Source organism: Ambystoma mexicanum, chromosome 2p (assembly GCF_040938575.1).
Source record: "Ambystoma mexicanum isolate Mex_15411 chromosome 2p, UKY_AmexF1_1, whole genome shotgun sequence".
Taxonomy (NCBI): Eukaryota; Metazoa; Chordata; class Amphibia; order Caudata; family Ambystomatidae; genus Ambystoma; species Ambystoma mexicanum.
The window spans coordinates 642,247,871-642,275,569 of record NC_090923.1 but is presented as its reverse complement, the minus strand read 5'-3'; the positions used below and the strand labels follow the sequence as shown (position 1 = coordinate 642,275,569).

The window sequence follows — 27,699 nt, the reverse complement described above, 5'->3', positions numbered from 1 at the left end:
TTCTTCGATGAATAGCACCTGGTCTGGGACCATTTCTTAGTCTTCTTCTGATGTTGTTTCTTCCCTTTGTTGGGGGTGGGCTCCTCATTCTCGGGTTCCAAAGACTGGACGAGGGGTTGTGCTGGAGAATTGGTGACCGGTTTGCCCAAAGCCAGTTTCCCGGCCCTCTCATGTAGGGACTTGGGCTGCATGTTAGCGCATGATGCACAGGCCTCTGTGTTGTGACCAACACCTAAGCACCACAGACACCAGACTTGGGGGTCTGTTACAGACATTTTGGCCTCACAATCGCTGCATCGATTGAAGCACGAAACCCTGTGAGACAACATTGCGTCAGGTTTTCTGAGAAAGCATACAACTAGGTAAAACAAAACCTTGAGTAAACGCGAGTTGTGTTCCCGATGCAGTGTGCACGCACGTGAAAAAAAGGAACTGAAGCATGGGGCGTAGTGATGTGCTATATAAACACAACCCCTGAATACCAATTCTGGAGCAGACGATCGAGATCCAGACAAGACGCATCAATGGGCAAGTCGAGGTCCACAACACCCCCTGTCGAAAAAGATTTCTGTACAGCAGAGCTGGATGATGGATATCAATTAAGATGAGGAATCTACAGGAGAAAAGCAATCCTTTGAAAGTTCCTCCCTGCATTGTGGTAGCATTCCAAAATGCAAAGCATGATCCACCGCAAGATGGTTTGCTTGGAAACAGCCAAGCTTTTCTTAGCCATGGAGAAGGCCACAAACAGCTGGTCCACCTTCCTAAACTCGGCCGTCAGGGCAACATAGAAACTAATTGCCTTTTTTGGGTCTTGTCTATGGACCCGCTCCTTCTTCTTGGAAGGGTACAGTAGCGGGTAAAAAACACAAGGTCAATGGCCTGGCACAGGTGAAATTCCGATACCACTTCAGGCAAAAACCCCAGTTGTACTTTCAGGGTAACCTCACTAAAAAACGAAGAAAAGGTTGCTTGCATGATAAGGCCTGCAGCTCACCGACCCTTCTGGCTGTTGTGATGGCCACTGCGAAAGTGGTCTTCAAAGTGAGCAAGCGTATGGCAAAGGCTCAAAGTGAGCTACCATAAGAAAGGTGAGAACCAAATTAAGGTTCCAGTCTGGAACACCCAAGGGAACAGGCGGAAACATATTCATAAGGCCTTTCAGGAATTGGGCCATAACAGGGATTGTAATGAAAGACCATTCATCCAGAGACCTTTTGAACACAGACAAACCCGCCAAGTATCCTTTGACTGTAGTGACCTGAAGGCCTGACGAGGCCAGTGACAGAAGGAACTCCGCCATTGCAGTGGTGAGGCAAGAGATAGAATCAATCTCACTTTCCCTGCACCACGCCTCAAATCTTCTCCACCTGCATGCAAAAAGCGATCTTGTTGACAGTCTACGTGCAGCCAGTAACACCTCAAGTACCTCCTCCGAGAGGTCACAGTCATACCTCACCCTCTCAACAGCCACGTATGCATGTTGAGGGATCCCGGGTTTGTGTGGAGCACCCGACGAGGAAGACGGAGGGGTGGGCAGATGGTCAAATCCAGAAGCTCAGAGTACAACATTCTCCTCTCCCAATCCACGGGAATCAAGTTCAGGGTTGCTCGAAACCGCCTCAATCTACTGAGAACCCATGGAATGACGGGAATCAGAGTGAAGGCGTAGTGGAGATGAACAAGTTACTTTCTTACCTGGTAACGTTCTTTCGATGGGATGGTCCGACGACGTATTCCATATCTATGACATGTAATCACCACAGCTGTGCTGCTTCGGAAACTTTTTTCCTGGCGTCTGCGTCCTGCGTCGATGACGTCGATGCGCCGTCGTCGAGGACCTCCTCCGACGTCTGACGTCATCCGATGTGATAAGTAGGACGCACAACGCCCGTAGCCTCAGTTGTAGTTTTTTCCCCCAGAACGTGTGACATTAGTCAACTGCCAGTCAGACACAAAGCCTTGCGGAACGTAAGCTGCAATCGCAAAAGAAATTCTGCAGCGGGGAAGGCAGGGCGGGAGCGATATGGAATACGTCGTCGGACCATCCCATCGAAAGAACGTTACCAGGTAAGAAAGTAACTTGTTCTTCGAGGGGATTGGGTCCTCCGACGTATTCCATATCTATGACAGACTCCCAAAGCAGTACCAGAGCAAGGAGGAGGGAAAGAATTTAGAATCAAAATTTACAATAGCCAATCAAATAGCAGAGCAAAGGACCGCCTTGCCAAAGGCCAGGATCTGCCCTCGGATGGAATCGAGGGAATAGTGACGTACAAATGTATGTACTGAAGCCCAGGTGGCTGCATCACAGATGTTGCGAATAGGAACACCCCTCTGCAGGGCAGTAGATGCAGCCACACCCCTGGTAGAATGGGCCCGCAAGCCAGCCGGTGGGTCCCTACCTGCCAAGCGGTAACACTCCGAGATGGCTAAAATAATCCAGCGAGACAAAGTCTGTTTTGTCACAGCTTGCCCCAAACGCTTTCCAGCGTAACCAATAAAGAGTTGATCGTCCACTCTGACCCGGGACATGCGTGAAACATAAAAGCTTAAAGCTCTCCTAGGATCAAGCCTATGGAGCCTCTCCTCTTCCTTACCAGGATGCGGAGGAGGATAGAATGCCGGAAGAACAACCTTCTGGGCCAAATGAAATTCCGTCACTACCTTCGGAAGAAAAGAAGGACGAACTCTAAGGACAACCCTGTCCTTGTGAAATACAGTGAAGGGTGGCTTAACTGAAAGTGCCTGTAACTCACTCAGTCTGCGAGCGGAAGTAACCGCAACTAAAAACACAGTTTTCAGAGTTAACAGCCTCAAAGGGCAAGAATGTAAAGGCTCAAACGGAGCACCCATAAGAAACTTAAGAACAAGGTTTAAATCCAAACCGGGCACCAGGAAAGGTGACGGAGGGAACACATTAGTGAGCCCTTTCAGAAACTGTGAAATTAAAGAGATTTTAAAGTAAGAACACTCTTCAGACGAGCGCTTAAAGATGGACAGCGCCGCCAGGTAACCTTTAATGGTACCCACTTGCAAGCCCCTGTGGGCCAGAGAAAGTAAAAAGGACAGAACCATGGGGATGTCACATGCAAAAGGATCCACATTCTGAACCCTGCACCAGTCGCAAAACTTACGCCAACGGCAACGGTACAGAGACTTAGTTGCTGGCCTTCGGGACGAAAGCAACACCTCCATCACGTCTTCAGGGAGGTCCCAATCCTTATACCTCAACCTTTCAGAAGCCAAGCGTGAAGGTTGAGGGATCTGACCTCTGGATGGAGAACCTGACCCCCCTCCCGTGAGAGCAGATCGTCTCGGTAGGGAAGACGACGTGGAGGGCAGATGGACAAGTCGCGAAGGTCCGGGTACCACGTCCTCCGAGCCCACGCCGGAGCAATGAGGATCATCCGGGAACCGAACTTCCCTAACCTCCGCAGCACTTGCGGGATGACGGGGAATGGAGGAAACGCGTACAGCAGCGGGAATGACCACTCCACCACGAACGCGTCTCCTAAGGCTCCTTTTGGAGGAAATTCCCGCGAGCAAAACCTTTCGCACTTTCGGTTGGCACTGGAGGCGAAGAGATCCACTTGAGGGGTCCCCCAAAGGGCGAAGATCTCCAGGAGAATCTCCTGAGCCAACTCCCACTCGTGAGAGATCGCGCTCTGCCTGCTCAGAGCGTCCGCCGTCACGTTTTCGTCTCCGGCCAGATGAACTGCCGAGATCAAAACAACCTGCTGGATGGCCCAGAACTCGAGCTGCATCGCCTCCCTGCACAGAGGAAGTGACCCTGCCCCCCCCCTTTTTGTTGAGGTAGTGCATGGCCACTGTGTTGTCCGTCAGGATCAGGACATTCTTTCCTCGCACAGTTGGCAGAAAAGCCTTCAGGGCTAGCCTGACGGCCCTCAGCTCCAACAGATTGATATGGAGTCTGGACTCCGACGGAGACCAACGACCGCTGACTGTCAGCCCGTTGGCATGAGCTCCCCATCCCGTGAGGAATGCATCCGTCATGATCGTCACCTCCGGCCAGGGAAGCCAAAATGGAGCCCCCTTCATCAGGTTGCCTTCGACGGCCCACCACAGAAGGTCCCGGGCGACCGAGGGCGGCACCTGAACCGTGTCCGACATCCTGCCGGAGGACTGCGACCATTGCGTCTTGAGTGCCCACTGCAAAGATCTCATCCGCAGGCGAGCCTCTGGCACCAGAAGAATGCAGGATGCCATGAGGCCGAGCAACCTCAAGAACTGGAACGCTGGGAGCGTCTGGGCATGCTGAAACTTGTGCACCATCTGCTGAATGTGAAGAGCCCTCACCTGGGGAGGAAAACACTGCCCCAGGGAAGTGTCGAGCACTGCTCCGATGTACTGGAGCCGCTGTGTTGGCGTCAAATGGGACTTCTTTAAATTGAGGGAGAAGCCCAGCCTGTGAAGGGAGTGGCAGGTGACGGACAGATGATCCAGGACTTGCTCGGGAGAGCTCCCCCTGATCAACCAATCGTCCAGGTAGGGGTAGACGTGAATCCCCCCTTGCCTGAGATGCGCTGCCACCACCACCATGAGCTTGGTGAAAACCCTTGGGGCGGAGGTCAATCCGAACGGCAGGACCCGAAACTGAAAGTGCGAGTCGCCAACCGCGAACCTCAGGTACTTGTTGTGCTTGGGATGGATCGGCACATGGAAGTAAGCATCCTTGAGGTCGAGAGACACCAACCAGTCCTGAAGCTGAAGGGCCTGGAGGACTTGAGAGAGAGTAACCATCTTGAACTTGTCCTTCCTGAGGAGTTTGTTCAAACCGCGCAAGTCCATGATGGGTCTCAATCCCCCGTCTTTCTCCGAAATCAAAAAATAAGGGGAATACCATCCCTTGTTCCTCTCCGCTACAGGCACCAGTTCTATGGCGCCTTTCTCCAGCAGGGCTTGAATTTCCTGCGCAAGGAGCGGATCCGGACTCTGCAAAGAGAGGTTCCCCGGTGGATTGTCGCGAGGCCTGTGCCGAAAAGGAAGACAGTAGCCGTGGGTTATGATCTCCAGAACCCACACATCTGAAGTAATGGCTTGCCACTCTACAAGATGCTGCGCCAGCCTTCCCCCAACCGGCGAACCATGGGACATGGCCTCATGACTGAGTGGGAGCGGCTGCGGCGTTACCTGAGGGCAAAGAGGCAACTGCCCGAGCGGCCTTGGCACCACGGGTACCCTGTCGTCCACCTCTGGTACCCCTGCGTAGGCCCCTTTGACTGCCAGCTCCTCTCGCTTTACTGAAGGACGAGTAATAGCGAAAGGAACCACCCCTCCACTGCTGTCCCCTAGGACGAAAAGGCGGAGGTTGGCGAACTGCAGTGCCCAACGACTTCGCTGCAGCTTTTGAGGTCTGCAACCTCTCAAGGCTCTCGTCAGCCTTGCTGCCAAAAAGGTGTTCACCGTCAAAGGGCATGTCGAGGACCCGGGACTGCACATCAGGAGCAAACCCCGACTTCCGCAACCACGCAAACCTGCGTATCACGGTGCTCGCCGCCATGGACCTACTGACGCATTCAGCTAAGTCCAAACCCGACTGAACGGACCATAGCAAGGAAACCATCCCGTTAGTCCCCTTCGGGAATATGTTCAGCCGCTAACGCAACACAGTTCCACAGAGTGTGCGTGAAACGAGACAAGGCACAAATGGAGTTGGCCGCCTGAAGCGCCATACCACCAGAAGAAAACACTTTCTTCGCCCAGCCATCAAAACGTTTGTCGTCCCTATCAGGAGGGATGGTAGGGTACGACGCCTGCTTTGCCGGGGCCGTGGCCGCCTGCACCACCAAACTCTCCGGAGTGGGGTGCCTGGTCAAGTAGCAGGGGTCGCTACTGGCTGGACCGTATTTTCGCGACAAGGATCTGTCCACCGCCGGGAGACTCTCCGGAGCAGTCCAAGCCGCCACCACCCTTCTTTGTAAAGCCATATGGAACGGCAGTACCGGGTCAGTTGGGGGACCAACATCAAGGATGTCCGTCAGATCATCCTACACAAACTCCCCTGGGGGAGCAGACCATCCCAAGTACTCAGAAACCCTAGCCATAAGGCGCCGGTACGAGGAATCGGCATGAGAGCCAGGCTCAGGCCTACAAAACTCCACCTCCGGAGAGGTGTCCAGTCCACTGGCATCATGCAGTGACTGCCTCAAATCGTCAAACTGACTATGGCCCGAGACAATTTCATCTGGAACCTGACTAGGAACCAGGCCATCAGAATCCTCATCCGCCTCTGAAATATACTCCAGGTGGCGAAAAGAAGGCACCCGAGAGTGCTTGCTCTTAACCAGAGCCTTCCTAGGGGGTTCTCCCGTGCCACGGGGTACCTCCGACACGAAAGGCGTCGATGGCGTCGAGCGAATCGGCGCCGGTGTCGAGAGAACCGGCGTCGAGGAAATCGGCGTCGACGTCAGATGCAGCGCCTCCAGCATTGGCGGCGTCGACACAGCCCTCGAAGCCGGAGCCCCGAGCGTGTCCCTCGACGACCTGAGCGTCGACGACTTCCTCGGAGCAGGAGCCTCGAGAAAGCCTGTCGAACGCCCTCGACGCCTCAGACGTCGATGTCTTCCTCGAAGACCTCACAGGTGCACACAGTCTCGAACGCGTCAAGGACCGGGACCTGGAACGGGTACGTCGAGAACGAGTCTCCTTGTCTGAACGGGACCTCTCCCGTGACTCGTGCGGACCACTCTTGCGAGCAGTGTCTCTCGACCTCTCACGGCCGACCCCACTCGGGGGCGCGGACGGCTTAGTACCCTGCGACTCAAGAATCGCCAGCATTTTCTTCCCGAAGGAAGCCCATTCCTCCGGCGTCGCACGGCTGGTGGGGTAAGCGACGTGCCGGGCAGAGTCCTCCGAAGAGGACCTGGAAGACGACCGGTGTCGGCGCTTCCGAAAATGCCTCGAAGAGGCTGAGGAGTGGCGAGACCGACTCCTAGAAGGAGACCCACGACACTTCCGACGATGACACGGAGAGTCACCCCTCGAATCATCCGTCGAAAGCCCCGCAGACTTCGACTTCCGGGGCTTGGACACCCGACCTACCGACAACTTCTTCTTACGTTCGCGTAAGGCTTTGGACGTGAGCGACTGGCAGTCGATACAGTCATCCGTGTCGTGGGCCTCCCCGAGGCACCAGAGGCAGGCATCGTGCGAGTCCGTCACCGACATCTTGGACCCACACTCCCCGCACTTCTTGAAGCCCGGACGCAGGGTCGAAGACGAAGTAGAAGACATCTTCACACGAAGGATTTTCACAAAACGAACAGGTTCGAAGAACCGAGAAGAACAGAACTCCAAAGAGTCGAGGCGTTTAACCGAGAAACACGAAGCAAAACGTTCGCGGAAAAAACGGAACTGAGGCTACGGGCGTCGTGCGTCCTACTTATCACATCGGATGACGTCGGACGAGGTCCTCGACGACGGCGCATCGACGTCATCGACGCAGGACGCAGATGCCAGGAAAAAAGTTTCCGAAGCAGCACAGCTGTGGTGATTACATGTCATAGATATGGAATACGTCAGAGGACCCAATCCCCTCGAATGAAGATCCATGACACCAGAAATGCATCCACCAATCGCACCCGTCACTGGGAACTCCCTCAAACAATACGGTCTTCGTTTTGGACTCTGTTGCAAACCGATCCACCGCTGGGAAACCCCAGAGAGCGAAGACCTCCTCTAGGACTTCCTAGCACACTTCCCACTTGTGTGACACTCAGAGCATCTGCCAATCCATTTCTCTGTCCCTGCCAGATGTGCTGCTCTGTTTCTCAAAAAGCCAGAACCACAGCTACATCTGGCAAAGGAGTGCACACCACCCTGCTTGTTGAGGTAGTGCATGGCCACCGTATTGTCCGTCATAATCAGGACGTGCTTCAGAGAGGGCACAAACGCCTACAGTGCAAACCTGATGGCTCAATGGCTCCAGCCTGTTAATGTGCCATTGGGCCTCCATCGCGGACCAAAGGCCGCACACCTGGAAATCCTCAAAGTGAGCACCCCAACCTTTCAAGGACGCATGCGTGACCACCGTGGTATGGGGCCACAGAGGCCAGAAAGGTTCCCCCGCCAACATGTTGCTGCTGGCCCACCAAGTGAGATCATTGGCCACCGACCTGGTTACTTTAAGGATGTCTTTTAAACTGACAAAATACTGATAAGCAGCCTGGCCTCTGGCACTAGAAAAAAGCAGGAGGCCGCGAGACCTAAGAGGTGGAGAAAGGAGAGCGCTGGAAAGGCTTTGTAGCCCTGAAACTGCTGAACCACCTGTCTGACACTGGGGATGCTCTACTCAGGGGGCAGGGAGGAGGTTGTCCCCCTCCTAAGTGTCCAAGACCACACCAATACATTCAGAGTGTCTGTGCTAGTGTTGTATGACTTGTGCAAGGTCGGGGAGAAGCCCAGCCAGTGGAGTAGTGAGCAGGTGACCTCACAATGGGACAAAACTTGCTCCATTGACACCTCTCTGATTAGCCAGTCCAGGTACAGGGAACACATGGACACCGGACCTCCTGAGGCAAGTCGTGACTACCGCTATGAGCTTGGTGAAGACCCTCGGGCAGAGGTCAACCCAAAGGGGCGCACTGTGACCTTGTAGTGCTTGTCCGCCAAGAGGAATCTTAGGAAATTCCTGTGCTTCTGATGGACGGCACATGGAAATATGCATCCTGAAGATCTATCAACACCAGCAAGTCCTGAAGTCTGAGAGCGTGGAGAATTTCCCTCAACGTCACCATCTTGAACATGTCCTTTATCAGGAACTTGTTCAAAGCCCTGAGGTCCAAGAAGGGATGGAGTCCTCCCCCATTCTTGGGTACCAGGAAATACCGGGAATACCAGCCCGATCCTCTTTGCTTAGGAGGTACATATTCTAAGGCAACCTTCAAAAGCAGGGCTTGCAGATCTTCCTGGAGGAGGTGGTGGCCTGTCTTGGTGGCCTTTTTAAGAAAGGCAGACAGTAACCCCACTAAACGAGCTGAAGAGCCCAGGCATCAGAAGCAATCTCCCACCATTGGGCCCAGTGTTCGCCTATTTGTCCTCCAACTGGGGAATTGTGGGGGGTGAAATCAAGTGGCTTTGAGGGCAGAGCTGCCCCCGCCGCTGCTGCGACCGTTAGCTGGCCCCAGGAGGCTCCCGTGCCCCTTACGGAGCACAGGAAACACCTTGAGCCTTCCTGCCAAAGGGGACATAACCCTGGTAGCCTCTTCCCTTTGAGGCAAAGCTAAAGGCAGATTTAGCCAGCTGTTGGACAGCTAGGACAACTTATATATTTATTTGTTTGTACTGCGCCAACAGCCCATGCATCGGGGTGCAACAACTATACACCCCCTCTGGCACCTCTTCTCCTTCTCTCATCTCAGTCTGCTATCCAGGTGTGGTGTGCCACCAACAATCTATGCCTTAATGCCAGTAAGACAGATCCTCCTCATCGGCACACCTGCACCCTCCTTTCCTGTCCCTGTCTGGCGGGCCTCCCTTGGCCCTCTTCCGGCTCCCACCTGTGAGGCTAAGAACCTCGGATCATCTTCGACTCCACACTCTCCCTTTTCTCCTCACAGATCTGATGTCTCTCTGTAGTCAAACTACCAACTGCACCTCCTCAGAGTTATTCTTCATTTCCTCCCCTTTCCCCAGAAGCTCACTGTCTCCAGAGCTCTGGTTCTCTCTAGGCTGGACTACAGTCTCTTTCTAAATCTGCCTGCTGCTACTCTCCGCCCCACGGCAACTCATCCAGAACAGGACTACGAGACTTGTCCTTGTGCTCAAGCGCAGGGATCGTATCTCTACAGCACTGACATTTCTGCAGTGGCTGCATGGATTAAGTTCAAGACCCTCTGCATTGTCCACAAGGCCTTCTGGGGCCTCAATACCTGCAACTCGCTCTTCGTAAATTACTTCCTACTCAAGCTCTTTGCTTCTTCAACTCCCTCAGGGTCAGTCGCTTCTCCAAGCAACAATTTGGTGGTAGATCTCTTTCTTCGGCTGGAGCCTCCCTCTGGAACAGCCTCCCTGCTTCTCTGAAACTGGAGGAGAACCATCTCCGGTTCCGGAAGCACCTCAAGACCTTCCCCTTTGCTTCTGCCTACTCTCTTCCTCTCCCCTGCTGATTTCCTGTCTGATTCTGCACCGGTCACCTGGCTACCCTCCGATTTCAGGCCCAGGGTCCTGGCCACCCAGTTGCACACTGCAATGCCTCCCGGCAACACTTGCACTTGGCTGGGTCTCTATCTGTAACCCTACTGTCTGCACTTACCCTTGCACCTGCCACCTGCTGGCTGCACTTCTTGTTAATGTTTTGATCTCTTGTACAGCGCTGCCTCCTCCCCTTTCCCCAGGCACTTTCCCTCTCCCTTGCGCGAAATTTTTGTCCTTTGGCCTAGCAAGATCGTTGTCTCTGCCCTCCCTCTGTGCCCCCTTCCTTGCCTTGTCGCACCTTGAAACACTTGTGTATAGGTGCATTACAAATGCCATATCATATATCACAAAAGAAACATCAATAACAGGAAAATCTAAAGCAATCATACAGAGAAACAATCAGGTTGGAAACTAGTTGAACAGAAAAGTTTTCAACAATTTCCTAAACATTCCAAGGTTTACTTCCTGACGAAGGACAGAGGCAGAGTGTTGCAGGATTTAGCTGCTCTAACTGGGAAGGCTCTTCCATGCACCTTGTGCGCTTGGAAGCTGGAAAAGTTGAGACTTAGATGAAGAGTGCAGCGTTTTACTTGGAGTGTACAAGGGAACCCAAGCTTTTAAATACTTGGGGGCAATTCCAAAGATGCTGGTGAGTGATGGTAAGCCTTTTAAAGAGGATACGCTCGTTAACTGGGAGCCAAAGCAGAGCCCTTCTATGCTCAGTGATGCTGCATCTTCTTGGTATCTTTTTGGCGATACATACAGCATCGTTCTGGAGTATCTGACATTTTATCAGGTTGCTCGAGGATGCTCCTATCAGTAAGGAGTTGCAATAGTGCAGACTGGTCAAAATAGTTGCTCGAGCAACAGTGGCGCAGTTTTTTTTCTGAGATAAAAGGGCACAAAGTCCTAAGCAAGCACAGATGGTAATTGCAGGTGCGGGTCAGCTGGCTAATGTGGGCATCAGCATTGAGAAAGGATTCAATCTGCACACCCAAGGTTTTTACCAGTTTTTGGACATTGATGGTGTTTAAGCCTAACTCAAAAGATTTGTAGCTGGGACTGTCTTGTTTGCATACAAGCTCTGTCTTGTTTGCATACAAACAGAGAATTTGCGGACATCCACAATTCTATTTGATAATACATTCTGGTTAGGGTAGCCAGGTCTTGAACATAGTCCCCTGTTTGGTTAATAACCACCTGGGTGTTGTCCGCATAATTTGTTAACACCACACCCAGGTGTTCCAGGAGCAAACAAAGATCTAATGTACAAGTTAATCAAGAGGGGTGAAAGACAGGCCCCCTGCGGTACGCCACATAAAATGGGAGCAGAGAGGGAGCAGGCCTGGTCCCATTTGACTCCTGACTCCCTGGTGGTAAGAAAGGAGCGAAACTATCCAATGGCTTCCTCTGAGAATTGCCCCAAGTTACCGAGAGTACAGAGAAGGAAATTGTGGTCCACAAAGTCGAATGCTGCCGACAAGTCAAGCAGTATCAGCAGACTGGTTTTCCTCTCATCTATCATTCCCAACAAACGGGTCTGCAAGTCAACTAGAGCTGTCTCGGTACTGAAGGATGCTCAAAAGCCAGATTGTCAATCATGCAGGATGGAATTGGTTCTGACAAAATGTTGCAGTTGCATCGTGGCAAACTTCTTAATTTGCAGAAGGAAATTACAATTCGTGATTGCCCTAAGATTGCTGGGTTCCTTAGGATCAAGATGAGGTTTTTTCAAAAGTGAATAAAATTAACTTTTTTGATGGAGGTGGGCACCTGACTGTCCCTAAAAGAGGAATTTACAAACCTAGTCAAAAAAGGGGCAAAAAGATCTTTGTGCTCTGAAATAATATTGGGCAGAAAGAGATTTTCAGCGCAAGAAGTAGGGCGCATAGATGAGAGCATTTTTATCATCTCGTGGTGGAAATAGGAGCTAGGCTTAACTTTGCCTGCGTAGAGGTCCCCTGAAGAAGTACTTGCTCTGATCAGCTTGCATTTGAGGGTCTGATTTTGCGGGTTTATTTTTTTTCTGGTATTATTGCCTTTAGCTTCAAAAGCCCCCTGCAGTCTCATGCAGTCCCGATTAGTTGGTTGAAACAGAAACTGCACAACCTTGGGTTTTGCCAATGATTTAAGAATTTCAAAGAGTTTACCCGTGTGGTTAGTCTATTGATCTATCTGGGAGTTAACAAAATCTTTTTTAGTTTTCTCTATTTGAAGCCTATGCCACTTTCCAAGCAGTTTTGTTTTCCTCATTAAGATGCTTCAGACAGCGAGATTCTAGAATTCGTTTTAGCTTTTTCAACAGCGTGTGTTGTGGGGTAAACCATTTCTGGTGCCCTGGGTTCTCTCGCATCAACTTTGATTTGATGGGGGCAGATTTGATAAACATTGTTAGAAAAATCCTAGTAAAAACATCCACCCGGTCACTAGCCAATGTGCTACTAGAGTTATTGGTCATGATCTAATCGAGACACGTTTGATAGTCCTGCAATAGTAGCTTTTCGAAATTACGGCTACAGACAATCTTAGTGAGGTTTTTAGGTTTCATTGGGAGATTAAAAGAACAGATGTGGAAGTTGATTATGAAATGGTCCGACCACACACATGGCCTGGTCTGTTCAATATTGATGTTAAGGTTCCCGGCACAATTCAGTCCAAAATGTTATTCCCTATTGTTCGGTCTTTATTTTGAACGTGATGGTTTATGTTATTCAGAGCGGCGTCTAAAGCAATAGCTTCCTTGTCTAAGTTATTACCCCCCCAACGGTTAAAGTCCCCTAAGAGGAGAGTTATGCTGTTAGGACAAGAAAGTTATTCAAGATTTGAATGACTTCATCATTAAAATCAGGCATGTTGGTGGGTGGCCGATAGATAAGCACGAAGTTGATACATGAATGGTGCTCGAGAGAGTCATTTTTGCAAGAATAATCTTGCAGCCTTGGCAAGAGCAAGGAGAGGAGAAAAGACCTAAAGTAGTCCTAGCAACAATTGCTACACCCCCACCATGTCCCATCTCTCTGTTACCACAGAGAATTGAGAACCCTGTGGGAACAGCAAGGTCCATCATTAGGCCGCAAGTGTCTGTAATCCATGTTTCGGTGACGAACAATATGTCTAAGTTATTGACCATAATAAGGTCATGGATGTCTTGTGCTTGCTTGTTTAGAGACCTAGTGTTTAGAAGAGCTGTTTTTAACATTAGTCCCTGTCCTCCTGATGTCAAAGGGGTTGGCAAAAGGGTTTGTTTTTGACTCAGTGGGCAGGAGGTCTGTCGCCTAGTGACTTGGCGACCAGCTTCGACGCCTTAAATTTCTCTAAGGAGTCGTCAGCCTTGTGGCCGAAGAGGCTCTGGTCGTCAAAGGCGATGTCCAGCAGCTTGCTCTAGAAATTTGGCAAGAACCCAGATGTATGAAGGGAAGTCTGCCTTCTTAAGACAGTCACCGACCCCATGGATCTGCCGAAGCAGTCGGCAAAGTCCAGTCCCGTCTGCAATGACTGCCGGGCGACCTCCTTGCAATCATCCACCAGTCTCTGAAAGTCCTCTTGCATCTCCCGTTCAGGAATATACTGGGGAGCTTCACCAATAGCAGACCACAGGCCAAACAAATACTTGGCAAATGCACAGGAGGCGTTAACCGTTTCAGGGCCATACTGCCTGATGAAAAGATCATCTTGTCTAACAAGCCAACTTTTTCCCCCAACACTATCGGTCAGGAGAATAGGCGTGGATGTGGCCGATCTGGTATCGACTGTTGCTGCCTGCACTACTAATCCCTGCGCTGTCGGGTTGGTGGAGAGATATGGCGTGTCTCCCCTTGCAGGCCTGTACTTCTTGGCAAAGTGGGAGTAAACTGGGGGTGTGGTGTGTTAGGCAGAATCCTGGGCAGTTCCCTTAGGGGGCACTACACAAGATTAAGACTACAGGTGAGAGCAATAAATCCCCTTTGGTATCAGTCTGTACCACAAAGATTTAGTTGGTAGCTGTGGCTGAGCAGTCAGACTTATCTCAAGATGGAGATGAGCAGTATTCAGGGTTTACACAATAGGTCTACAGTACTATGGCACAAGGAAAAACTGACCAAAGCTTTGTATTAAAAAAAGTAGTTATATATATATATATATATTTATTTTATACACGTCTAATAAAACACATGTATCACAGTCATCAAGCAAGTTAAATTAAGTCAAAGGAAAACTATACACACTCCCAGGTTAAATTGTAAACCAAGTGAACCAGAGTGAAAACTAAGCAAAATGGCACAGTGAAAACCACACACAAGGGAGGCTCTAGCAATTTCTCAAAAGGGAGAGAAAACACAAGTTATTCAGAAATACCTTCCTACACACCCTAGCAACAATTCCCATACGTTTGTGAACCAGTTTAAGCAAGACATTGCATCAGTATAGGCAATACTTAAATGAAAACTGAGCAAAATGGCATTTCACAAGTTTTAAAAATGGGAAGGAAAGGGTAGTTTAAGAAATGGGTGCACCACACAGTTCTAGATGAAAATCAATCTAAGGAAGGCAGGTCTAACAAATGTACCCAGAGTCAGTAGGCCTGTGCCAAAGTCAGTTGGTACAGGGCAAGGGCCCAGGAGCAAAATGTTCTCGTAGCTGTAGTCAAGTCTTTCATAACCAATTTGGAAAAGGCGGATGCAAAAGTTTGAAAGACAACGTTAAGCGAGAGGGGCGGCCGACCCAACTGGTAGGTAAAGGATTTAAAACACTTTTAGTGCTACCGCGAAGAAAGGGCGGCCTGGCGGAACAATGTACCTTGAAATGAATAAGTGACTCCTGCAGTGGTGGTTGTTCCTGTTAGTTCCTGCAGTTCGGGTGATCCAGCAGAGGAAGAGAGGCTCTCGTCGTGGGGGACGGATCGAGTTACTGCACTACCCAGGGATGAAACCAGCCACGGTGCTGCCCGAGGAATAAAAGGTACGCTCCTTTAAATCGCGGTCCGGGTGAACAGGTGCATGGCTATCCGGCCTCCGAGTACTGGGTACGGGAGATTCGACCAAGGCAGGTCCGGGAAGGCGATTGGCAAACTGGTTGGCCCCCCCAGCTCAAGGGAAGAAGGCTCTTGCAGGTGAATATCTTCTCTCGTCGTGTGGAGGAAAGTGGTGAGACGCTGCAGGAGGGCTTCACCGGTGGTTCAGGTGTTGCAGATGTCTTTGGCTTCTCTCCTCTTCGGCTTCTTAGTTCCAGTGGCGACTTCTTGCTCTTCCAGTCCTCAGGACCCTGCTTTTATGCAAAAAGATCCCCATTCATACAGCCTAGCTGTCACTCACACAGTGGAGTGGTCATCTTGGCGGGAGACCCTCCAGCCTATCAGGATAGAGTGTGACATGGGTTGCTGGGGCAACCCTGTCCAGGGGTCCTACTCCCCCTCCCACACAATGGACCCACCCCAGACTCAGTGGCGCTGAAAGGAGGGCTTCTCGGTAGAAGCCTGCCAAAAGGACGAACAAAGGATCACCGACCTGGGTTAGGAGTTTAGAGGAAGGCACGAGAAAGAAGTTATATTAAAGTTCTGGCAATAAAAACCTACCGGAGTAAAGTTAATATTAAAATACACCGGTATGTAAGAGGCTGTCAGAAAAAGTGGTAGCCTCGAACAATGGGAAAATCCCATAGGGAAATATTTGCGGTCTAATATTTACGGTAGTAACCACTGCCACCAGCCAGAAACTTTTGAGAGAGGGACTGTACGGTACCCTCTCGAAAATGAACATAAGGGAAAAACTATTAACTCTTTCCAGTACCTCCATAGTAAGATGGTTTGTACTGGTTTAGTTCATAAAAATGGACTAGTAAAGTCAATGGGGACTTTACATGCCCTGGGAGACAGTAGTCAGTCCCAGGGTATGGAGTCTATGTTTGGGGGTCGCTACGACACCCCTGTGTCACTGCAAGGAGGGTGCTGTGTAACACATGTGAATAAAGATGGTTCCTATGGAGGGGAGAGAAACTTCATAGGCATTAAACACAAAAATAACCTAGAAAACACACAGCAAAAATGCCAAAGAGTGGGAAAAAGAGTCTCACTCTTAGCAGGTAAAAAGAAACAAACCCTTCAAATCCAGCAAAGCTGCTGGGGGACTCTATAGGTAAGGGAATTCTCCCCAACATGGTCTCTGCCACAAGGTGGCAATAGCTGCATCGAAGGGCATGGCCCTCTCAGTAAAAGGTCCTTCGTTCAGGATAACTATGCGGTCATAGCTTGACAAAGGCTTGGCTGTAGCACTCCAGCCCAGGGTATCTACCACCCTAGCCACCAGAGAACGATATTTACCATGGCCTTTAGAGTGGACCTGCTGGGTCTCCATATCCAGAGATGTGTCCAGTCCACTGGCTTCATGAAGGCCCTCAGACTGCGCGATCAAATATGTCTGGTCGGTAAGTAATCTGTCCCTCCAGCCCCTGCATAAGTAGGGTCGAAGCCACTTGACATGTGGTCTTCATCAACAAAAATATCACTCATGGAGCCGAAGAACTCAGTCCTCTATTTCAGAACATATGAACACTCGACGACAGCCGTCAACGGTTTTGCGCTGATCGGTGCCGAAAAGTGCTTCAGGGGCACACTAGCTGATATTAGCGCAGTGGACGCACTAGCGAATATTGGCGCTGAGGGTGAATCAACTTTATTCAGCGCTGAGCCTGACAGCTCCAGCCAACAACAGTGACGTCACAATGGTAGTCACTTTGGGCATGGGTACCCAGTGTCGCTCGCTGGAGCCATTAGGGCCTACTGCATTGAGGGATCACCCGTGCCCGTAGCTGCCTTTCGGAACATATCAAGCATTTGTTGCTTAACACCCTCCCACTCAGCCCTGGATCTCAGCCCTGCTAACATACCGGGGTCATCCGATGAGTCAGACCTGTGTCTGCGCCGATGGTGCTTGGTCTTCTTATGGGTGGAAGAGGAGTGACTCCGGGAGTGCAGCCACTTATTGGTTTTCTTTCCGTGTCCATCATCCTTCTCAGGAGTAGGTCCCTCTGTCTCGGTTTCCGACAAACGGATGGTCGACTGTGCCAGAGATTTCGAAGGTCGTCAGTCAACCGTACGCCCTGTGAGACTTCGGACTAATTTTTCTACAGTAATTTTTCTACAGGAACCACAGCCCTCGATGTCGTGACCGGCACTGAGGCACCACACGCAAACAAGGTGCGGGTGCGTAATGGACATCTTGGAATTGCAGTCCCTGCAGCGTTTGAATATGGATACCTTGGGACCGGACATGATTTGAAACCGCATCAAAAAAATGAATTTGTGAAATGTAAAGCTATCTGATGAGGGAATGTTCCTCGAGCAGCTTGCTGAGCTCACGACAAAAAGGAAGTGAGGTGCAGGGGCGTAGCGAAGCAGTATAAGTACAATGACCTACATCAAGACAGATCGACGGCCGAGTCGAAAAGTTTTCTGAGCAGCAGACACTGGAATGGATATCTATCTGATAAGGGATCTGCAGGAGAAAAGCAATCCATTTAAACATTGCTTCAGGGAAGACAATCCTATATATATTGTTATTTCTTGTGGGCAGAGCTCAATTTCACATTTCATTTGGTCCTGCTTGCACATAGTCCCCCCAAAAAAATACTGAACTAACAAAACTTGTTCTTGCTTTCTTCTCGATCGTAGGTGTCCCGTTTGACACAATGTAAACCTTGCAGGCACTCTGTGCATTCAATTGTGCAAACACGTGGTTACACACATGATACAACTACATGCACTAATTTCCAAAATCTGCAGACACAGCCGGACGGCCGAGTGATGTATTGCTTACCTCAGGCATATCCTTACAGTTATCGTGGTAACCAACCAATTCCCAAACCAGTAAAAACTTTGCTCCAGCACATACTGCAATGAAGAGGTACCTGAGTAGCAGATGTAGCAGACTCCTCATCTTCGTCCAAGTCATCCATTGTCACAGCCTGCAACTCAGCAGGATCAATGATGATATTGGCTTTGGAAGCAAGGTCATCTTTTTGAGGGTCACCAATGTACCAGAAAAGAGAGAGTGGTTATTTAAAAACTTGCTAACATTTTATGTTAAAATCAAGCTGGAATACAATTATGTAGGACACAGTGGGAAAGGGGATCCTTTTCTTCTCATTGATTGTCCTTGCATAATTAAATCCCTTTCTTTCACCAGTGCCATGCATTCCAACTGTCCATGCTCTTCTTTTAACTTCCATTCCATAAAATATTCTCTTTATATGCCTTTCACTTTTCTTTCAGTATTTCACAGCATTGTTCTTACAGGGGTCTGGTCCTCACACTCTCTAGTTGATGTGTTTGGAATTGATTTAGTGTTATTGCATAAATTGGGTTATGTAATTAATACATTAATATTTTATAACACCCTTTATACCGGAGACCAGTCTCTAAGCATTGGACTGGGATTCGAACCTGTATTGCTGTGAATGGTCCGGCTTCCAAGAGAAACCCACTGCCACTGAGCTATCCCCCTGGCCTGTATACAATAAATGCTATATTGATGCATTTTAAGTGCTACTTTACTCAAAGTATCTTTCCGAAATCTATTATGCATATGTTATTTTTGAAATCGGAGACATGATACTGTGAAAAGTGGCAACAAACAGATAGGACTCTAATCTGAACATCTAACAGCATATCAACAGTTCAACAGCAATTGGAGTCAAAGTTAATCCTGCAAAAAAATTGGAATTTACAACTATCTGACCGACAAAATGTTTACTTTCAGACAAATACAGTTATATATTTTTACATCAGACTGTTACTTTGCTTTATGAATGGTCTCACCTTTCAGTGTCTTTTTGAGATGAGACAGCAGTCCACCAAGCCTCTGAAGATCAAAATACTCCACTTTCCCATTGTAGAATAGCTGTGGTGGAACATAAGCTTCTGGAGAACAAGAGTGGGTGGATAGATGGAGAAGGAAGTGACAGATGATGGTGATGTCGAAGTACAAATAATGTAACAAGACAAAGCAAATATTCAAGGTAAATACAGCAAAGTACAGAACAAAGAAAGGAATCCAATTGGAGATCAGAACAGTATTAAATATAAAGAGAAACTGACTAACATAAGATGCTCAAGATCTTTTAAGAGCACAGTACCATCATCTTGCAAAATTAAAACGGGTTGAAATACTGCGTGGGGTTAAATGGGGCATAGTTGTAATGTTTTTCATGGGGCATAGTCGTAATGTTTTTCAAAGTATGATCAGGGATATCCAGTCCTGCTCCAAATTTTATTAGAATGAATGTTGAGACTTTAAAAATGAACTTCCTGCACGATCACTCTTCTTAAACATATTCCCACTATCATATGTAGGAAGAATAATCAGTAACCCTAAAGAAGATACAAATATCTATATGAAGGAAACGAAAGAGGGTAACACAACAGGAAACCATCCTTTTTACTGCTATGCACCCCGTCTCTGTAACACGTTACCAAAGCCGGTAACTGCCCCCCTCCATCCTACACTTTAGGAAGGACAGAGACCCTATTCTTCAAAAAACAGCTCATAATTGTTCTACTCAACTATAATCCTCTTCCTCTGGAGTTCACCACTCCACTGTACCTCATGCCATTCCCAGCTCCTCTCATAGCCAAGCATCTTTACTTAAACCACCTGGTTGTGTCCCCTATGCCGCACTCCATTGCTATGTTTGCACTTCATACATCTCACACTCACCTATTTATTTATTGGGTATTTATAAAGCGCCTATGAAGCAAATGGTGTTTCAATACATATTACTTATACAGTATATGACTTATCAAAATGTATTGACTTCCGATTGCTAACTCTTTGAAAGATCCCCTTAGTAGTGTAACAATCTGTGCAGGTAAACATAAAAATAAAGGATAGCAATGTTTGCTTAAAGTATGTAAAAGTGAGTATGCTATGTGCTGGACCCAGACTTCCCCCAGCAAAATCCTGTGGCACATATCTTGCATTGGAAGGCACTGTTGGGCATTAGTGTAAGGAAAGATTTTCTTCTTACTTCTTTTCTCCCATTAACTTCTAGGGGACACCCTTTCTTTTTGCTATTGGTTCTATTATGACCTATATTTCTGGAGGTACATAACGCCCTCAGCTTTCCTTTCCTTGCTTTTTGATCACTTATGGGGAAAGTGATCAGTCCCTAAGAGTATCAGTACTATGTCTCAGTGGATTTCTTGTAATTTTAAAACTGCATATATCATGTTAAAGTGAAGTGTGAATAGGATACTTTGTATCCTTATAACGTTTTCTTGGTATCCTGTTGCTTCCATGATGTAAATTACTTTGTTGTAATTTACTTTGTAGGTGTTACTTTGTAATACTTTGAATGTTTATATTTATTTGTAGGGTAAGGGTACAAAGGATTTGGGTGGAGGTCGTAGTGAAGAGGAAGGAGAGCATGTGAGGGGAAAGCCCCCAATAACAAAATTTTATGTAAAATGCCAATGTAATAACCACAAAGAAATTTCATTTGTTGAGATGACATGGAACCATTTTTATTTTCAAACTTTGGGGTTACACATTCAATGTGTCTAGGAGGGGTCTTGTGGCAGCGGACATTATTCTACTGCGCGTTTGACCTTTTACTCGCGCACTTTTGCATTTTATAGCATAATACCTTAAAGAGCACCATATACTCTTAAAAGGGCGTACCATAGGTTTTTTGCCTGTCCTTTGGTAATGTTGTGCTTTGGCCTTTATCCTGCCCTCTCAGGTCTGGTATTAGCATATATGCAAAGGCCTTTCCCAGGTAAAGCCTCTGCTTTCCCAGGCAAAGGGACAGCCTGGGTGTGCAGCCACATGTGGGGGCAGGGACTGTGTAGAATCAGTACACATCTGACACACAGTGTGACTGATGCTTGACGGAATGTTTGGCCAGTGGCAGTCCAAGATTGGAATGCCCCTGACAGTTTTAATGGTAAAGACTACTACCATTTGGATGACATGGTAGTGACTACAGCCCAAATCTGGGATAAATTTAGGACACCTGCAGCCATTCAGCAGATTGTCATTGGAGCCTGCTCTTTTGTTCATCCTATGAAGACTGCTTCTCGTCGCCAGATCGTGGTGACTCTCGCCGAATCCAGACTTCTTTGTGTCCTTGAGGTCTCCTAAAGTCGCCTATCCTGGGGAAGTCTACATCTCTTCGTTCAAATGGTGTCTTCAGAATCCTATCACCAGAGCCTGAACCGCGTACTAGCCAGACATAATCCCGATGCTGAAACTGGCATCAGCACCCGTGGCCCATGGACCTCGCTCGAAAGACATCAAAGAAGTGAATGGGCTCAGCGGATCTAGGAACCTACAAAGTGGTCCTTGGAGAAATTTACTCAAGGGGGTAAGATATACTAACTATTCCTCTGCATCCCGCCTTAGGGTTGCATGGTGTAAAATCCTCACCTCATTTCTCCCTTGCCAAACTTCTCCCTTGCCTAACTAAGATGGGTGGTTGTCTGGTTAAAGATCCCCCTTTGGGCCTACTCTAGAGTGCTGAGAACAAACTTTACGCACAATTAGTACGATATTGTATGGCTACTTAATAGTTATTTAATTGTTATAGTGGGCAGTGGCAGAGTTAGTGGAGCAGGAGGTGGGGAGCAGGGAGGCCGCCCGCCTGGCTCCCCCTTGTACACAGTGCACGCACCAGCCTCCCGCTGGTGCCCTATTATCCGCTTCCCCAGGCAACAAAAGCTGCCTCTTCTACTGATATTTGGATTAAACTCATTAGTTCCTTGTCACCAATTAATGGGGGTGGAGGGAATGCAAAGATTTTTTTTTACCTCCAGTAATGTTTTTTCTGATGGATGCTCCTTCCACAGATTTCTCAACTTGGATATATTCTCCAAGATTCAGGTGATTACAAACTTGTTTTTCCCAGCAGGAGGCGCTGTGTGGTGCAGAGGACCCTCAGCATGCTTATTCCTTAGTGCCGGACGTGACATCGGCTTTGGTATATATAGCATGCACTGTGCCCAGTGACGTCTGTTTCTATTATCTTTTGCCATGAGCTCAGCCACTTTTGGGAATTAATCAATACGGCAATTGGAGCGTGAACTCACCATCAGAGGGACACAGGATGAGAGGCGATGAGGAATTTGTGGAAGGAATATCCATAAAAAATCATTACTGGAGGTAAGGAATTTGTTATTTTAATGGATTACATCCACCCACAGATTCCCTATCTCAGATAGACTCTGATAGCAATATGTATATACAGACAAAGGGGAAAGTTTGGAGGATCGCCCTACCAAATCAGGGATTTTGTCCCAACAGAATCTAGGCAATAGAGTTTTGTGAAGTTATCTAATGAAGACCACTTTATTTACTTATGATTTATATAGCGCAAATCCACTGACCCAAAGGCTTAAGGGCGCTGACAAATACAGAAACAAAAGAAAAGCAGCCAGAGGACAGATAGCTCAGACCAAGATGGTATCAGTTGAACAGATATGTTTTTAGCCCTTTTCTGAACACACTGTTGGAGTTTTCGATTCTCAATTTCAGAGGGAGGTTATTCCAGGCAATGGTGGCCGCAGAGTAGAAGGCTCCAACCTTGGTCTGAGATAGTCTGCAAGATGGGACGGTTAGCTGGGAGAGATTGTTAGATCTGAGACCATAATTGCTAATTTTAGGCCCGAGTTCCTCATTGAGGTAGATAGGACAAGAGTTTTTCAAACTGAAGGAGATAGACCAGAGGCGATAAAGAATACGTTCCTTGATAGGAAGCCAATGAAGCTCCCTTCTCGACAAGGAGATATGGTCTGATCTCTTCTTATTCATTACAACCTGACTGCGTTATTCTGCACTACCTGCAGTCTATTCATTTCACAGTTTGGGAGGCCGATCAGGAGACTACTGCAGTAGTCTATCCTAGAGCTAATCAGTGCTTGAGCTAGCGTTTCTCTACTAGTTTGTGAGAGAAAGGGGCGTGCGTGAGAAAGCAGTTTGATGTAATATGATGACGAGGCCACCAAACTACTGACCTGCGCTTTCATGTTCAAATTACAATCGAGATAGATCCCTAATGTCTTGACTTTTTTCTTGACCTTTATGGCACAGTTATCAATCACAAACTGGGAGTATAAATCTGCCACTTTACGGATTTTAGGATCAGTGCCCACCAGCATGAATTCTGTCTTGTTGGTGTTAAGGGCCAATCCACTGGCACACATCCAGCTTTGTTTGAGAGAATAAATCCAATTGATTTCAGTTTCATCATCCGAGAAAACACCTGTGATGGGAATTATACACTGGGTATCATCAGCGTAGTTGGTGATTTCTATGTCATTACTGTCAAGAAAGGGCACCGTAAAGATGTAAAAAATTGGTGAAGGCTCCCTGTGAGACTCCCTGTATCAGATCCATGGGGTTAGGCTCTGCCAGGTGGCTGCTCACTCTCCATTGGCGATCTTTCCGAAAAGAGGCAACCCATGCGGCTGCCGGACCCAAAAAGCCTGCCACCTCCCTCAACCTGGAGGCCAGCAATGAGTGGTCGTTCAGGTCGAAGGCGGCAGAGAGGTCCAGCAACATGAGCACGATGGGGTTGCCTTGATCCATTTGGCGAAGAGGCCTAGACTTTAAATCCAACAAGGCAGACTCAGTACCGTTCTTTTCCCGGAAACCAGATTGTCTTTTATTAAGGATGTCAGCATTTCTCAGGTGGGTCAGTAGTTGAGTATACGCAACTCTATTGAGAATTTTTAGCAAGAATGGTGAGTTAGAGATAGGACGGTAATTCAGTGGATCGTCAGGAGAAAGGTCTGTTTTTTTTTTTAATAGTGGAGTCACCCAAGAGTGTTTTATGCATGTAGGCACAGCACTGTCCCTAAAGGATGCATTAACAAACTTGCAAAGGGTGGGAATGAGCGAGGAGGCGCAAGCTTTTATTGTAAGTGCCGGGCATACGTCACCCTTACAGTTAGATGGTTTGAGATTTTGAATCATCACTGTAAGATCGGCCTCTGTAACGGGCTTAAAAGAGAAGAGTTCTACATCTTTACAGCATTTAATGGGAGTGGCAGTGTCCTGGAAGCTCCTAAGCGATAGTTTAGCTCTGGCTTCGGCAATGCCTTTATTAATTCTAATAAGTTTAACGTTCATGGCCTCCTGTATTTGGTTGCACCATTTGGTGTCTTTAACAATGGGATCCTGTTAGGCAGAAACCTGTGCAGTTCCCTTAGGGACCACTGCAAAAGATTTAGGACTACAGGTGTTTGGCAGTAAACCCACTTGGTAGCAGTCTGTACCACACAGATTCACTTGGTGGCTGTGGCTGAGCAGTCAGACTTCCCTCAAGAAGAGTTAGGCAGTATATAGAGTATACACAATAGGTACAGAGACACAGTAGCACAAGAAAACACTGACCAGAGCTTTGGTGTAAAAGTATATAATTATTTATTTAAAGACACACTTGTAAATTACACTAGCAAAAAAAGAGGTAAGTAAATTCAGCACACAGTCCCTATCATATATATACAACCCTAATTACTTATTAGACAAGTCTTAGTGAGAAACACCACTTATTTTCAGACAGAGTTGAGCGCTTAACATAAGATGGCACTCTAATAAGTTATGAAAAAGGGAGGGAAAAGACAGAGTTATGGAAGCACACAAGTTTCAATACTTTTACAAGAACCACAGTAAGGCAGGAGAGACAAAGTTCTACTGGAGAGCAAGGAAGTCAATTGCAAGGCCCACTCTTGGAGAGAGCAAGCAGAAGGGGTCCAGGTTCACACAGTGGGGTTATGCCCAAAGAGTCTTGTAGATAGTTCGCACAAAAAGGATGACATTAAAGTCAGGAAAAGTTAGCTAGGTTTTCCCAGGCCAGCCCAGGTTAGAAAGTCGAGGCTTTACTGTCACCCCGAACGATCTGTTGCAAGGGAAGCCAGGCGGGACACAGTACCTTAAGTGTGAAGGAAGCTCCAGCAGGGGCAGTTGTTCCTGGCAGCGGGTGCAAGCCGGTGTTTCGTCCAGAGTAAGAGGAGGTCTCACCGTGGAGGAAAGATGAAGGTCGTTGCACTGCCAGGGAATAAACCAGCCGCGGAGTCCTTTCGGTTAAAATGTACTACCCTTCTCTTCGCGGCAGTGGTAAGCCGTGGTATTCCGGTTGCCGGGGTGCTTGGCACGGGCAAGGCGTCCACGAGATGCTCCAGGAAGGTGAAAAGAAGGCAAAACTGGTTATCCCCACCAGTCAAAGGAAGAAGACTCTCCGGACTGAAGATCTGCTCTGTCGTTGGGAAAAGTGGTGAGACGGTTCAGCAGGGCTCCACCGGTGGCGTCGTCATTGCAGGTCGGCTCAGCTTCTCCCTCCTCGGATTCTTAGGTCCTATGGCGACTTCTGAAGTTCCAGTCCCCAAAGCCCTGCTTTTATGCAGAAAACCCCCATTCATTCAGCCTAGCTGTCAATCAAACATGCTAAGTGGTGAGCCGGCCGGCTCACCACTTGGGCCAATCACACAAGAGTGCGACTTGAGTTACCAAGGTAACTCAGTCCAGGGTGCCTAAACCCCCTCCTACACCCCCTGTGGTACCCAGACAGAGTGGCACCACTTTTAGAGGCTTCTGTGGAGAAGCCCGCCAAAAAGTGGAACAAAGGGCTCGACTTGGGTTGGAGTCACAGAAGAGAACACAAACGCCATTTTAGAATCGAGTTCTGGCAAAAAATACCAACCGGTGAATAAATAAATAAATAAACCGGCGGTATGTTCGAGGCTCTAAGAATTAAATAATTAAAGTTGGTAGCCTCGAACAATGGGAAAATCCCATAGAGATATATTCGCGGTCGAATATAAAAAGTAGTATCCACTGCCACCAGCCGAAACTCGATCAGGGGGGACGGAGACGTGCCCCCTCGAACAACAGACCCCGGGGCAAACGAATTGCCCTGACCAGTAAGTCCACAATATGATGGTTTGTACTGGTTTCTGTTCATAATTCGGGACTAGCAAAGCCAATGGTGACTTTACATGCCCTGGGAGACAGTAGTCAGTTCCAGGGTATGGAGTCTATGTTGGGGGGTCGCTACGACACACCTGGGTTACGGCACGGAGGGTGCTGTGTAACCTACATCAAAAACACATGAGACCCTATGGAGTAAAAGACCCCATAGCCCATTAAACACATGGAAAGATAAAGGAACACCTCAAATCATGTCTAAGAGTGGGAGTAAAAGAGTCTCACTCTTAGCAGAAAAAAAAAATAAACCCCAAAAATTCAGCAAAACTGCCGGGGGACTCACTAGGTTTGGGAAATTAGCCTTTTCAGAGAATTCTCCCCAACAGATCATACATGGTATTCTTAGTTGTTTCAACTCTTTAAACACTTCAAACAGCTCCTTGGGTTTAGACTGAGCTTCGGCAATCCGGTCATCAAGATGAGCTCTTTTGGCAGCGATCACCGCTTTTTTATAGGCCCTAACATGACTATTATAGAAATGTCTGTCAGCTTCTGAGAAAGATTTTTTCCATGTATAGAGTGCCTTTGTTTTAATGCTTTTTAGTTGTTGTAGATCATGAGTAAACCATGACTTAATATATCTTAAACCGAGGAGTCGTCTTTAATCAGACTATTGAAGGTAGTAAGCCAGGGGTCTAAAGCCTCGGGTGTCCGTTTTTTTTAGATTTCTACTGCACATAGTACTAGTAACAGGTTTCCTGTTGAGGATAACTTTGTCCGATAACATCTCAAAGTGGATAAAGAAGTGGTCCGACCAGGGACAGGGGCTCACGTTCAAGTTAGCTGGAGTAGTATTGAGACATCTCAGCCAGTCAAGAGTGTGTCCCTTCACATGGGTGGGCATGTAAATCAATTGAGAGAAGCCTACGTTTAACAGAGCTCTGTCTACTTGACTAGCTTGTGGGTCAGCCTTATCCCCGAAGAACAAGTTACTTTCTTACCTGGTAACGTTCTTTCGATGGGATGGTCCGACGACGTATTCCATATCTATGACAGTAATCACCACAGCTGTGCTGCTTCGGAAACTTTTTCGGCGTCTGCGTCCTGCGTCGATGACGTCGATGCGCCGCCGTCGAGGACCTCCTCCGACGTCCGACGTCATCCGATGTGATAAGTAGGACGCACGACGCCAGTAGCCTCAGTTGTAGTTTTTTCCCCCAGAACGTGTGACAAGAGTCAACTGCCAGTCCGACACAAAGCCTTGCGGAACGTAAGCTGCAAACGCAACAGAAATTCTGCAGCGGGGAAGGCAGGGCGGGAGCGATATGGAATACGTCGTCGGACCATCCCATCGAAAGAACGTTACCAGGTAAGAAAGTAACTTGTTCTTCGAGGGGATTGGGTCCTCCGACGTATTCCATATCTATGACAGACTCCCAAAGCAGTACCAAATCAAGGAGGAGGGAAAGAATTTAGAAACAAAATTTAGAATAGCCAATCAAATAGCAGAGCAAAGGACCGCCTTGCCAAAGGCCAGATCCTGCCCTCTGATGGAATCGAGGGAATAATGCCGCACAAATGTATGCACTGAAGCCCAGGTGGCAGCATCACAGATGTTGCGAATAGGAACACCCCTCTGCAGGGCAGT

General features: G+C 48.2%; 1 protein-coding gene across 5 annotated transcripts in view; it reads right to left on the bottom strand.

Moving 5' to 3' along the window:
* The window catches only part of RNF123 (ring finger protein 123), a 3,033,138-nt gene that overhangs the window by 1,508,857 nt on the left and 1,496,582 nt on the right, over positions 1 to 27,699 (bottom strand). For all 5 annotated transcript variants that reach the window (XM_069644183.1, XM_069644184.1, XM_069644185.1 and 2 more), the window contains exons 21-22: positions 18,950 to 19,051; positions 18,040 to 18,146 (exon numbers count right to left, since the gene is read on the bottom strand). In XM_069644183.1, coding sequence (XP_069500284.1) covers positions 18,040 to 18,146; positions 18,950 to 19,051 — 209 coding nt within the window. The remainder of the gene's footprint in view (positions 1 to 18,039; positions 18,147 to 18,949; positions 19,052 to 27,699) is intronic.